The 14,859-nt window shown below is 38.0% G+C and overlaps 1 protein-coding gene across 7 annotated transcripts in view; it reads right to left on the bottom strand.

The window, feature by feature from the left end:
• Positions 1–14,311, bottom strand: part of CRIM1 (cysteine rich transmembrane BMP regulator 1) — a 227,497-nt gene extending 213,186 nt beyond the window's left edge. For 5 of the 7 annotated variants that reach the window (XM_074288171.1, XM_074288172.1, XM_074288175.1 and 2 more), the window contains exon 1: positions 13,316–13,657. In XM_074288171.1, coding sequence (XP_074144272.1) covers positions 13,316–13,655 — 340 coding nt within the window. In that variant the 5' untranslated portion in view covers positions 13,656–13,657. Of the gene's footprint in view, positions 1–13,302; positions 13,735–13,833 lie in introns of those variants that run through there. The other 2 variants (XM_074288169.1, XM_074288173.1) reach the window with 2 other exon arrangements.
• Between the last annotated feature and the right edge of the window lie 548 nt (positions 14,312–14,859).

Genomic DNA, 14,859 nt, shown 5'->3' with positions numbered 1-14,859 from the left:
ACAGTTAAAACACAATATTTAACACTTTCCTAGTGCTTCTATCAGAGGAAAGGATCTTAAGTAAACATCTGATCAAGAACAGTTATTTTCTTTCTTCATTTTCATTTTGGAAATAAAACATCTGAGTCCAAGAAATTAAGTGATTTCACTTAAAAGTGGGCAAAAGGAAACTGGAATCTGTGATTTAATCAATGAATAAATATTTATTAAGTTCCTACTCTATACCAGGCACTGAACTGAGCTCCTTTAGCAATCTTTCTTCCACTACAACATGCAACCCTGGGATCCTCATGAATAGGAATTTAGCCATGTTATCTACAAAATCCACAATTTTCACTGAAATGGACAATTTCTAGATTTGTGTTTATGTCATAGATGCTGGTAGCAAAATCACTCAGCTGTGCCCCAAATTTAGCAATTTGTGTTCAATATATAAGCATCTAGTGACTAAGGGCAGAAAATATCCCTTTTATTCTCTAACTATACTTTAACCACTGGCAAATCCATTTGCTTCTTCCTTGAGAACATCTTTATAAAAAAATCAATATGCCTTAATCTTACTGCAAATACTTTACTTACTTTTAGAGTAGAACTCAGTCTGGACCCTATCAATGGTGATGGCATGGGACAATCCAGTAGATTTTCTTTGAAAGTTTTTAAATTTGAGGTTTGACAAGATTATGGGATCCCCTGTAAGTGCAGGATTATAAGCATAAACTCCTACTGGAAAAACACCATGCGTTCTGTATGTTCAGTTAAAATTCCTAGCACATTACAAGCACTTGATTATCCCAACTCATATGAACAAAGTTTAGTTCAGGTCATACTTTCTCAGTGCAGCTCTGTCTTAAATCACCACCTCCTGTAGTTTCTTAGACAGGTGTCGCATCTCTTCAATCTGGAGATTCTTTTCTTTTTATCATGGCTGTGAAACGCTGGCCATCTTTGTATGGGAAGCTAAATAAGTTACCTCTTGTAGACAAGGACACTAAGTGGACTCAAGTTTCATCTATCCCTGCCAGAAATTCCTTTCTGTTTTGAATCTGAGATGTTTGTTTATGGTTTTTTGTTTTGAAATGCTAAATAAGATGGGCTCAGTTTCTAGTTACAGCCTACATCCTTTTTTATCTCACTATAGCCAGAGAAGATGCCTATGATAGAGCTAAAATAAATAATTTTAAAAAGAGAAATATCCCAAAATTCTTCTCACCTTCCTTAGTAACTAAGAAGTAAAATTTTATTAAAAAGGTCATTAACCAACAAAATAACATACTTGATGTTCCTTTTCCAATCTTTACAGATCAAATAAATATATCCAAGACAAATTAAAAAATTCAAGTGCTTAAATTTTTTTTGCCTAATATAGATATATTTAATGGTTACGTGTGTGTGTGTGTGTGTGTGTGTGTGTGTGTGTGTGTGTGTGTGTGTTTTAATAATAAACCTCATAGGGATGTGGGAAAACTGGGACACTGGTACATTGTTGGTGGAGTTGTGAAAGAATCCAACCATTCTGGAGAGCACTCTGGAATTATGCCCCAAAAGTTATCAAAATGTGCACACCCTTCGATCCAGCAGTGATACTATTGGACTTATATCCCAAAGAAATACTAAAGAAGGGAAAGGGACCTGTATGTGCCAAATTGTTTGTGGCAGCCCTTTTTTGTAGTGGTTAGAAACTGGAAAATGAATGGATGCCCATCAATTGGAGAATGGTTGGATAAGTTGTGGTATATGAATATTATGAATATTATTGTTCTGTAAGAAATGACCATTAGGATGAATACAGAGAGGCTTGGAGAGACTTACATGAACTGATCCTGAGAGAAATGAGCAGAACCAGGAGATCATTATACACTTCAACAACAATACACTATGAGGATGTATTCTGATGGAAGTGGATATCTTCAACAAAGAGAAGATCTAATCCAGTTCCAATTGATCAATGATGGACAGAATCAGCTACACCCAGAGAAGGATCATTGGGAAATGAGTGTGAATTGTTTGCATTTTTGTTTTTTGTCCCAGGTTATCTTTACCTTCTGAATCCAATTCTTCCTCTGCAACAAGAAATTTGGTTCTGCACACATATATCTAGGATAGTCTACAATATATTTAACATGTATGGGACTGCCTGCCATCTAGGGGTGGGAGTGGAGGGATAGGGGGGAAAATTCAGAACAGAAGTGAGTGCAAGAGATAATGTTGAAAAAAATTACCCATGCATATGTACTGTCAAAAAAAAGTTATAATTATAAAATTAAAAAATAAAACTCATAAATTTTATGGAAAGTAGGGTAGTTGTTGCGTCTCTTGTGGTAAAAGATTAAATTTGTTGTTAAAACACCTGGGTAGTATAGAAACACGGCACTTAGGTGGCAATATAACTCAGTGGGCCTGAGTCAGGGGGACCTGAGTTCAAATGAGCTCTCAGACACCAGGCATGTGACCAAGCCAAATCACTTAGTCCTGTTTGCCTCAATTTTCTCATCTTTAAAATAAGCCAGAGAAGGAAATGGCAAACTCCAGTACCTTTGCCAAGAAAATCCCAAATAAGGTAATGGAGAGTCAAAACTGACTAAACTACTACAATAATATGGTACTAGAGAAATTCTTAGTAAATATTCAGATCTTATTACCAAATAGCAAACAATGAGTTTCAAATCCTAGGTGGCTAAATCACTTTTAAGGACCAGAGAGTTGTCTACTTAAAGTATTATCTTCCAGTCCTTTATATCTAGTCCTTTATATTTGATACCATGGATTTCTACTTTAGGGGAAAAAAAATGCTTATTTCTAGTCAGAATGGTAAAAATAAATAAATAAATAAATAAAATTTTTTAAATTGCTGCCCAGATCTTCTAAAGGAGATATTAAAAACTCAAGAACTACTAAAACTTTGATTCCAGATCAGCATTTTATTTGACTACAAAAGATATATAGACTTACAAGAAAATATACAACTCACGTCTTCAGCAAATCTATAGGACAGTACTAAAAACCAAAGGAAAGAAGGGAAAACTAACTGGCTTGCAGCAGCCTTCACCCATTCTCCATCTCATTCCCAAACTTCATTCAACATTGCCAGCTTGTTTCCTTACTGTAGTCAACCCTAAACCTTATTTTATACATTCTAAATTATTTCCATTAATTTCAAGAGATGTCATAAATCTTTAAACAATATGTATATATTTAATAAATATAGATATGCAATATATTTTATCTATTGAAAATATATGTGCAATTTCCAGAGAGCTGATCATAATTATAATAACAATTTACATTCATGTGATACTCTGGGATGTATGCAGCATTTTACACAACAAATCTGAGAAGTAGGTAATAATAGTAAGTATTATTAGACAAAGTATTGATAAGCCTTTTACTACACAGGATTGAGAGTTAGAAGAGCTGGATTTGAATCCCAGTTCTGTTTATTCCTACATGACTTTGAGTCACACTCTCTATGGGTCTTATTTTTTCACATTTATAAAATGAAGGAGTTGATCTCTAAGAATACTTTTAGCTGTAAATTCCTTTATAATTTTTCATTATTTTCATTTTATGGATAATGAAAGTTAGGCTTTTTATACCCAAGTCTATTGATACAAAATACAGTACTCTTTCCATTATAATTTATAACTATCATCAGAGCTATTTTATGTTTGATACTAATGAACCTATGGAACTATTTTTTAGTTTTGACCTTGCTTAAGCAGTATTCTCACCCTTATTTTTCCCATCCAATAGCTAACATTTATATAACAGTATTTTAAAGTTTGCAAAGCATGTGTACCAGGACATATTCCAGATCAGCATTTTATTTGACTACAAAAGATATATAGACTTACAAGAAAATATACAACAATCATCTCATTTAGCCCTTTGCAATAGGTACTATTATTATTCCTATTTTTTAGATGAGAAAACTGAAGAAGGTTAAATGACTTGTCATGGGTTACCCAGCTATTATGAATGACAATGGATCTGAAGTGTTCCTCATTCCAAAATTTAGCATCTAATCTACTTCGTTAACAACTTACTTGGCTGTCATCCTTAAGGATCAGTTGTGTTTTAGGAAGTATAGTCTGCAAACATGATGCTTGTGGGGAAGAGTAAGAACTACTTTTAAAAAGGTATATGCTTGACTAGGAATATGAAAATGGAAGGGAATGGGGGGGAATAAGAGAAAAACAGAAAAAGGCGGGGGGGGGGGGAAAGGTGACAACGCAAGAATTGGCTGGATCTCTGCTCAGATTGTTTTTTAAAAAGTCTACGATAACTGGCTTCAGTGTTACTAAATGTGAAGATTCAAAACTTGGAGTTAAATGATGGGACTAGGTCCCCTGTTGGTCACCACTGCTGCAGACCTGTTTGATTAGAGTGACCTACCTAGCAATGTATCAAGGGTTACAGAAACATTGACGGGGTATATATATTACAGTAGTACTAGGCCAGTTATCAGAGAGCAAGAAGCCATATACACAATCCCTCTCTGCAAAATAATCTAAAAAAGTGAGAGGGAATGTTACAGACGTAGGAAAAGTAAGTAATCTCAAAATAAAAAGCCCACTGATACAAAGTTAAATACAGGCTTTCTCAGAAATGTGGCAAAAAAATTCCTCATCCTGGATAATTCCAAATTTTTTCACTTCTGAAATTCTCCTTGTAGTGTGGACATGAATTTGGATTCTAGAAAGCCATGATAAAAAGTCAAGTTCAACTTGTTGAACATTAAAGAAGGGAAATAGGTTCAGCCAGCTCTCCAGAAGCATATTTTACTTAAAGAGTTGAATTCATTTGGATGGGCCTGGGAATTTGTTTCCCATTAAGAAAGTCTTAGAATATTTTTTGGGGGGGAAGTTATTTTTTGTTTTTATTTTTACTTTGGGGTCCAGAATATAACTTCATAAGTTAAATATCATATTAAGGATACTTTTAATTACTTCTGTTCATAACTCATCAACTAAGGCATTTCTTTAAGTATCTAAGTATTAGAGGAAAGGCAAAAATAATTAGTGGGTAAAAGAGTGCATAAAGTTGAAAAACCTTTAAAAAGGAGCAATATCTCAAGGGCACTCGATTCCACTGTACAAGTAGGTATCATTTTCCCTCTCAGAAAAAAAAATGCCATAACATCATAACTACTCTTTTGAACTATAGTTCAAATTTAACAATAGAAAATGATTTCTTATTTATCAGTGAAAAGTATTGTTTGATCTATATTTTATAAACTTTTTAAAAGATGGGCAGGATTCCCTATCCCCTTCAAGTCATCCCATCCTGAAGAGAAACTCTTTTGTTGTTGTGACATGATTTCCAACTTTTGGGTTGTCATAAACTATTGGATTTTTTTTTAATTGCTGACTTTATTTATTATCTTCTTAGTTAAGAGTATAAGTAAGCTCTTTGAAGATAAGAACAATGTCCTAAAAACTGTTATACTGCCAAGGACTATCTCCAGGATCCCTCTTCTCTAAATTCAGCTATCACCCTTCTACCAAAACAATTTCTTACTGCACAGCTCTGATCCTTCCTAACCTTAGTTTGTATGTATCATTTAGAGTGTATATATATATACATATATATATATATGTAAAAGTGTGTGTGTTTGTGTGTCTGTACACATGCGTATACATATGTATGTACATTTAGTTTCCTCCAATATAACCTTTGAGGGCAAAGACTGAATTTTTCTTCGCCTCACTAAACCAGAGAAATCAGTGTCTGACACACAGCAGGTACTGAAGAAATGCCTGTTAATTGATTAATACTAATGCACCTTCTATTAAAAAAAACCATTCAGTGGTTCCTCACTGATTAAAGTTTGCTATTTTTGGTTGTTTTTCTAATGAAGTAGTAACACGTATTGTCAAAAAATTATCTTCCATTCATTTCTGATAAATATGTGTTCATGTTTGTGTTATGCATCTGTTATCAAATTGTTGAAGCCCATCAACAAAAGCAAATTACTTAACTTTTCAGAACTTTCATTGACCTGATTTTCAAAATACAAAAAAAGAACAGTCTCCAGGTGTATCCAATTCTTCAGCATCCCATTTGGGGTTTTTAAGGCAAAGATATTGGAACAGTTTGCTATTTCCTTCTTATTTTGTAGATAAGGAACTGAGGCAAACAGGGTTAAGTGACTTGTCCACAATCACAGTTAAAGTGTCTGAGATCACATTTGAAATAAGAAAGATAAATCTTTCTGATTCCAGGTCTGCCACGCTGCCCATTACACCACCTAGTGTGTTTTCCTCTTTTTGGAAACTATGCTTCTCTCAATCCAGCCCAAGAAAACCTTAGCTTTTTTGCCTACCACATCACACCAGTGACTCATAGTATATATGCAGTCCACTAAGCTATCACTTTATCCATATCCTTTTCAGAAATTGTCGTCTATCCATATTATACTTCTAAAGTTGATTTTTTTTTACTCAAGTGCAAGACCTTATATTTATCCCCAATAAATTTCATCACATAAGATTAAGCTCAATGCTATGACCGTTCAAGGTAACTATTAATTAATTATTTAATTATTAATTTAATTATTAAATAATTTTGATACTAACTAGATAACTATATCAGATAACATCCATTGTGTTAATTATCCCTCCCATATTAGAGTTATATGCAAATTTAATTATACTATCTACACTTTTGCCCACAATACATTGATAAAAATGTTAAAAATCACAGTACCAAGCATAAATCCCTTAGGATTCAAGCCAGTAACAACCAAAGTTTGAATGAAGACACCAATCATTTCCAATCCATCTCACTGTATAATAACATAATTCATACATTTCTATCTTCTCCACTAGAATCATGTAAGATACTTTATTAAAGATTTATTAAAATAAAACTAAACATTATCATAGAAGTCCTCTAACATACTAGTCTTGAAATCCTGTCAAAAAAGGAAATGATATTAGTCTGATACTACCTTGATGAAGTCTCTGTAATCGCCGCTTTCTTTTCCAGATGTTCACTAATCTTTTCTTTAATAATTCATTCTAGAATATTCCTAGAAATCAAACTCATGCTCATAGGCCTATAATTTGCATACTCTTATACTTTGTATTTGAAAATCAGGTCAAGCAAGGCTCAGGTAAGTTAAGGGACTTGCTTTTGTTGGATGGCTTCAACAATTTGATAACGCACAACACAAATAAATATGAGGACATGCTTACCAGAAATGAATAGAAAATAAATTTTTCATAATACATGTTACCACTTCATTAAAAAAGTTTTGGTCTTTATAGAGAATTTTTCAGAATGTCTATTATAATTAAGTAAAGCAAACAAACCAACTAAACTTGTACTGACATTTGGCATATGCTGGCAATTACTTTCCAAAAAATGCTTCACATTATTTAAAATGCTTCTACCTTAAAAAAATCATAGAAACAGAAAGTTTAGGAGTTTCAGAAGACCTTAAAGCCCATCTTTTTCAGATGTTTTCCCAATCATCGAATTCTCCTGCCCATGCTATAATTGTCTTGGGGTGATCTACATTTTATCTTTTTTTTGGTAACAATTTCACAATTTCATAACTCACATGCAGTTATTTCACAAACTGTACATTCATTCACTTGGGTCATCAACATTTTAATAAAACAAATATATACAGAGCATTGTGTATCATATTATTAAATACCTGCTACTACCAGACATGCTGCCTATAGAGTTTATGATTTTTTAAAACAGTTTTCCTTATAAATCCATGTACTTGGTGAGTAATAATTACAGTGCTTTCCAAGGGTTTGTGGCTCGATAGTCTTAGTACTAAAGTAATTTAGTGAATGAATGCATTGAGCAATGTCTTCTCCTTCAGAAAATATGAAATTTGTTTAATTTTCACTAAAATGTTTTTAAAACTTCTACTTTTCCAAGATGCTGAATTGGTATTTTAGTAGCTCTGTTAGTCCTTTATATATTAATACACACAAGTGAAGGTCACTCAGTTCCGATGATTTGTATATGTTTTACAAGTAGTCCCCGGTGTTTTGTCAATATTTACTTTTGGAATAACTAATTATTTCCTTATTTACTTATATTTGTTTCTCTTCCCACACTGCATTAACATAATTTTATTAGATCTTTGTTTGTTTCTCTCCAGTGGCAGCTCAGAGATTTCTTTACTAGTGTTGAGAATAAAAGACACCAATTGGAAACAAAATTTGGAGCCTTGGGCTGTGCATTTTCCCAAACTCTGCTACAAGCTTACTAACTTCCATGTTTCCCTTTCTATCCTTTAAATGCAAACCATAATGCCTCCCTTAGAGGACAAAGTCTTAATGAGAAGTCTATCCAACACAGCGAAATTTACAGAAAATTTTGTATCGCATCCCTCCTTCAACTCAGTCATTCTGAGTTTTCCTGGCTTCTGAATTTTTTTTTAAACCAAAGTACTATAACAGTAATTATTAAGATGTTGAAACAATTTTATAACCAAAATAAAACTTGTTACTAAAATGTGACAGGCAAAGAGAAGGATGCTTTCATCAAGTGTGTAATCTTGGAATTCTGCTTCCCTAATCAGTTGTACTCTTCTGAGATCCTGAAAGTAGCTATTTAGATTCCAGTTGTGTGTGTGTGTGTGTGTGTGTGTGTGTGTGTGTGTGTGTGTGTGTGTGTGTGTGTGTGTGTGTGTTTTGAGCAATGAGTTTAAAGATGATAAAGGCAGAGATAGAAAAACTATCATGGGAGCATCTCATTTCATGTATCTTTGCTAAAATGGGACCATAACTATTTTAATTCATTTATGTGTGAAATTCAAGGCAGAAGAACCATATTCTCCATCACTTTAGTTCCAACCATTTTCTGCCCTCCCCCCCAAAAAAAAAGCAGTATAATGTCCTTATTTCTGTTCTCTAGATTAAGAAAAAGTTGGATCCAATAAGTCCAGCAATTCCTTTAACATGAAATAAATCCTTTATTGACCCTATCAAAACTTCTCAAGAAAATTCAACTTGTATATTGAAATTGCTTCCCAAGTCCCAAAGAGAACCTGAAACAATCTTCTTAGCCTCTTAGAGCCCAAAGTTCCTTAGAGCCAAAGCTCACTAGGTAAGCAGCCTTTTTAAGAAACACCAGTAATTTTTACATTTCTGTTTTATTACTGACTTATAGATGTGTAGAAGGGTTAAGAATCCTTTCTATAGTTACATAGCTCATATGTCTTCTGACTTCAAACTGGGAATTCTACCCATTATGCAATACTGCTTCTCAGCAACATGGGATAGCAAGAGGTTAAATAAGAAAACTTGAAACAATGGATAAAGAGCTTAAGAACTGGAATAGAGGTTTCTAGATTCAATTTAAAGACAATTTAAAGAAAAAAAGAATTTAAAGAAAAGCATTGAATATACTTCAAAGAGGATCATTCAAAGACTTCTCATTTGAATTACTGAATTTCAGAGTTGTTGTTTACCAAAAATAAAGGAAAGATATGACCCATGGTTTTCAAAGAAAAAGATCTTTAACTGTCTGCATGTGTGTATGCATGCATTTATAAATACACACAATTATATGTATGCCCTTGTTACTTCTATAGTTTTACTTTGATGCCTCCTTGTCATGTGGGGTGACTTGGCATTTAGTATAATACTCTACACAAAAAATAATGCTTGATGAACGAAATTGGCCAGAGGTACTAGAAAAGTTTTAAGTAAAAATGATAATAGAGTGGTCTGAACACCAATCTAGTTTAGTTCAGAAGGTTGGCCACCAAGTTATGGTATAGAGAGGATGTAATCTACATGGATGGCAGAAGAAATCAATACTAATTAAATGAATGATCCATGAAGTACTGCAGTAAAAACACACACATGTATGTATGTGTGTATATTTTATATATACACACAACATACATACATATGCATGTGAAGATGTGTCTAAATATTTACTTATTTATGAATTTTTTGTAAGATGTGAAAACTGGAAAAAATAAGGTAGAAATATCTCTAACAGATCAAATAGAAGAATTGTTATGTTGTCTTTACTTCCAAAGAACAATGTTTTTCAATTATTAATTGAAATACCCATAACGTACCATATAACGTACCAATCATTCAAAAAAAAATTATCTTCAAGATTTAAGGTAAGAAGACCAAACCTAATTATGTTTTTGGTTTGATCCTTAATTTATATGACCCTGGCCACAGGTTATTTATCCTTATGATGATCTACTTCTTCATTTTTTGAGTATGATTAAAAAATACTACCTTTACAAATTATCTGTAAAAAGTAATTAAAATTATTAGGAATCTGCACATGTGACTTTTACCTAAGTAATCAGTTCTTTGAAAAAAGGCAGATGAAAGGTAGATGAATTATATTTCCATATTGTAAATAATGTTTTCTCAGTAAAGCCATTAATAACAATAATAAAAAGTAGATATATTTTAAAGGAGTTTACATTAACAGATACAACCAGTAGGGGTCATTTCAGTGCAAAAATTGCAGCAAAGAAAGACACTAACATGAACAAATATATAGGATACTGTTGATGTTGGTTAAAATAATTATTGTTTCAGCCCAGTAAATATCTGAATAAAACTGCAAAATGAGTGAAACACCTGTCACCATGGAATTTCCTGCAAAACAATAAAACAGAAGAGGGAGAAAAGCAAGTATCTTCTGGATAATTATTAGCACATTAAAGATTTTCTTTCAGTTTTGCACAAAGGAAAACAATAGTATTTCCTTATCATTTTTAAAAAAATCATACGAGTGGGCAGTCACTGAAGTCACTCATAATTTACAATATATGGCTAGTCTTAAAGATTTTTCTGAAACCAATCTGGTCAATTGCTAGTATCATACTTGACAGTCTGACTAAATCATATATAATCTGAATTTGTGTCTTTGTAAACTTTCAGTTTCTTGTATTTAGAAATACAAATGTCTTGCTACTTTGGAAATTCTAAGAAAGGTTCTGAAGAGCTCTATCTTTGATAGCTGAAAACAAATCTACTAGAATTAAATCCATTGCTACAGAAAATTAATTGAAATCTAATCATGTCAAACAACTCTTCCAAGCATTTTCCATATGAATACCAAATGCATGGGGTGTTACCAGTGGAAATGAAATTATGTAGAAATTGCATCACTTCAGAGGAATGAAATGCTCACCAACAATTGCCAAAAGAACTCCATACTGTGAGATGGTAAAAATGTGGCCAAAACATTTGATTATTGTAAAAACTCACTATATTCTTCCTTTTTGTAACCTGATTCTGGTGAGAAGAAACAAAATTAAGTTAGAACTAGATCTCTAGGACCTATAAAAAATTAAAACCAAATCAAAAAAAATCCCTCCCTGAGACTAAAGCAATTTTCTGGACAGCCACACATTTCTAACTTTGAAATTTCACTGTAGTCAAAAAAAAAAGGTTGAATCAAGTCAAATATATATTGTGGGTAACAATAAATTAATTTTCCAGAAGATCTCTATTTTTCTTAGAAGTAATAACTTTGCTCATGTCAGAAATTGATACTAAATGTTGCATTCCATGGTGATATACATAAAGTAAATAAAAGCAACCTAACCCAAGTCACTGTCATAAGGGCAACTCTGTCTCTCTTACCCTCAATTCTTTACCAATACTGAAATGCAGCCTTCCTTTAAAAAGTTTCCTATCTACTACCAGTAGTCAGAAAATTCTTCTGACTTTCCAAAACTGACCAGCTTTCCAAAAACAAAGACAAGGTAATTTATTCCCAAATAAAGGGGGAAATGAGCATTTAAATCTGTTCTATAACTATTTTTGCTTTAAAATTTGACAAACCATACCTGAACAAGAAAGGTATTCCGGAACTCTAACACTATAACCAATTTTAAAAATCCTACTGAAAAGATTCTTCCCTCAACATTCCTCAAGTGAGTTTTGAAGAAAAGTGACAGAAAAGGGCAGTTTCTCCTCTTTCTCTCCTGTTCCATTCCCGAGTCTTCAATGGCAGGGAGAGTCTGACTTTACGACTAATTCAGCAAAACGGTACCAAATAGCGTCACCATCTACAGCTCAAAGGGGATTTCTTTTTCCCCTAGTGTCTAACTTGAACTTCTCCAATTCATGCTGCATAGCCAAATAAAATTAACTTTTATCTTTCTCTCTCTCCCCCACTTCTCCCCCTCCTGGCCAGTGTGGTCAACCTTGGGAGGAAAAGGCAAAGAAGCCGGAATTTAGGCTGACATCCACCAACAGTAGCTCGCCAAACTAAGAAAGCTACTGCTCTTCTCTTCCACAGTTACCTATGTCAGTCTAAACCTAGATAGGGTGTGGGTAGGTTGAGAGCAGTCTAATACACAAAATGCTGCAGGAAACAGAAGCAGAACAATCATTGCTGTCACACACACACAAAAAAAAAAAAAAAAAAAGTTACCAGCTCTAGGATTAAAAAAGCAGTAATTATCTGATCTTGAAAGCAAATAAGGGGCCCCCACCAATCAGCAACTCCCTCATTCGGGCTCCTTGGACTCCCTTTCCTCGAGGAGAAAGAGAAGCCTTTGACCGTTTTCAATAGGCAAATAAATGAGTAACTACAGTATGCAACTTCCCCGGTGCTGACATATTCGGGAGCTGAAATTGATTTATATGCGCAGGGAGGAGGAAAGGGGAGGAAGAGAGGCACACACACAAGGAGAGGGAGCTCCATCAACAGAGAAGGGACTTTCGTGTACTGTATTCTGAACGTTTGTTTCACACTGCAGTATCGGGAGGGAGGACTGGGGAGGAAGGAGGGGAAGGAAAGAGAGAAGGAGGTAGGGATCAAGGCCGGGACTTCCCCCCACGGAGCAGCCTGCGGGCAGCCTCTGCAGTGCCCCCAGAAGAAGGCACAGAAGACTTCGGGACCAGAGCCTGCACCACCCAGCACAGGACCAGGCTATTTAATCTATGGAAAAGCCCTTCCTAACACACACAGGCACACAGCCCAACCAACACCCCTCCGGGCGGCAGCAGTCTATGTGTGTGTGTGTGTGTGTGTGGGAAACACCGCCCCATACTATTCCTCTCCCCCCCCCCCAAAAAAAAAAGCAAAAACAAACCCGATTGCAGTTGGCAAAGGGAACTAGAAAGCGAAAAGAGGCGAGGACTCTCATGGGGGCGGCGGCCGCCTTTGCCTCCCTCCTCTGGCCCCTTTTTGCCTCGGATAAAGTCTCAGCTAAACTTTGTTTAGCTGAGTGAGTTGCGCGCCGAGGTTTGGGGGTGGAGGGTAGGAAGGATGGAGGGTACAAGGGCTGAAGCCGGGCCTGGGCCAGAGATGGGGGAGAGGGAAAGGTGGGAGGGGGGCGCGCTCACAGTACCTTCACAAACGCCGACTTCGTACTCGGTGATGGAGTCGCCATTGAGCGGGGGGCGGATGACACAGCGAAGCCCCCTGTCGCAGGCTCCGTGGAGCCCATACACGCCGCCGCAGCTCTCGTTTCTCTGTCGGGCGCACATATAACAGCAGCCGCAGATTCCCTGCACGATGCTGCCCGGGCAGTTCTTAGGCTCTTCGCACTTGGACTCGTCGCAGGGCAAGCACACCAGCGCCCGGGTGCCCGAGCGCGCCAGCAGCAGCAACAGCAGCAGCGGCCCCAGCAGCGCGACCAGGAGGTGCCCGCAGCCGGCCAGCCCCTTGCCCCCCGCCACCAAGTACATCCTCCTCTAGCGCCGCCGCCTCCTCCTCGCAGCCGGGCCGGGAGTGGAGCGGGCGCCCTTCCCTCCTCCTCCGGGCACACTCGCCCCGGCGGGCGCCCAGCCGGAGCCCACGGTGGCCGCCGCCCCCTTACACTCCCCCCGGAGCGCGACTCCCCAGCCGGGGCGAGTTTTCCCCCACTCCCCCTTCGGCCCGCGCCGACCCCAATCCCAACTAGCGTTGGCGCCTGCAGTAGCTTCCCCTCCTCCTCCTCCCAGGAGGGAGGGAGAAAGAAAAGAAAGAGAGAGACAGAAAGAGAGAAAGAAAGAGGTAAAAAAAAAAAAAGTTTCCTCTCGGCAGCTCCGGTTCAACCCAAACTTCTGGCGGAGGAAGCGGCGGCCGCGCTGGGCTCCAGCCCCGCGGCTGGGCGGAGGTGGCGACTCCTCCTCCTGCCGGGAGAACTGTGGTGGCCCCCGCAAGAGCAGCAGCACCAGCAGCAGCAGAAGCGGCGGCGGCAGCGGCAGCAGTAGCAAGTCCCCCCTGCAACTGGGTCCCTGGGTCCCCGCCTCCGGAGCCGGGCGGGAGCGGTGGCGCAGGCTGAAGGTTCGCGGTGTGCGCCGCCTAGCCCGTTCTGCGCGCCCCAGCTCGCCTCCCTCCTTTCCGTCTCCTCCGGGCGCTTGTTTATGGCTCTAGTCGATCCGCCGCTCCGGCTTCGCCCTCCCCCATCCCTACCTCATCCCACAGACCTCGCCCCCACTGGCTCCGCGCGCCGCTCATTGGCTGCCCCCCCCACGCCCCCTCGCCTTCCTCTCTACCCCCTCCTCCCTCCCTTCCCAGTCTACCCTATTCCTTCCTCTCTTCACTTGCCGCCTCCTCCCTCACGCCCCTTTCCACCCGAAGCCGGCCCCGCTGCGCATGCAGCCAGCCCGCCTCTCTTCTCCTAGAAGCAACACCGGGGACCAAGACTAAGAAGGTCTGCCCCGGGCTTGCTCAGACTGAGCCGTAGGGCTCCCAAACCAGCCCTTAGCTTCAGAGAAACTGGCGCGTGGGTGCGCCGACCAGAAGAGGCTGAGTTGGTTTTTCAAATACCGGCGGTGGTGACTTCAATACCGCGACTGTCTGCTCTCTCCCAGCAGTGGCCTGGAAGCCCAACCCGAGACACTTTCTCATCCAGAGACAGCGCCGGGTCCGGATGCGTGGTGGAAAGAATGCGAGGGGGAGGGGAGG

The sequence above is a fragment of the Sminthopsis crassicaudata genome, chromosome 2 (assembly GCF_048593235.1).
Source record: "Sminthopsis crassicaudata isolate SCR6 chromosome 2, ASM4859323v1, whole genome shotgun sequence".
In the NCBI taxonomy this organism is placed as follows: domain Eukaryota; kingdom Metazoa; phylum Chordata; class Mammalia; order Dasyuromorphia; family Dasyuridae; genus Sminthopsis; species Sminthopsis crassicaudata.
This window is presented reverse-complemented; position numbering and strand designations above follow the sequence as displayed.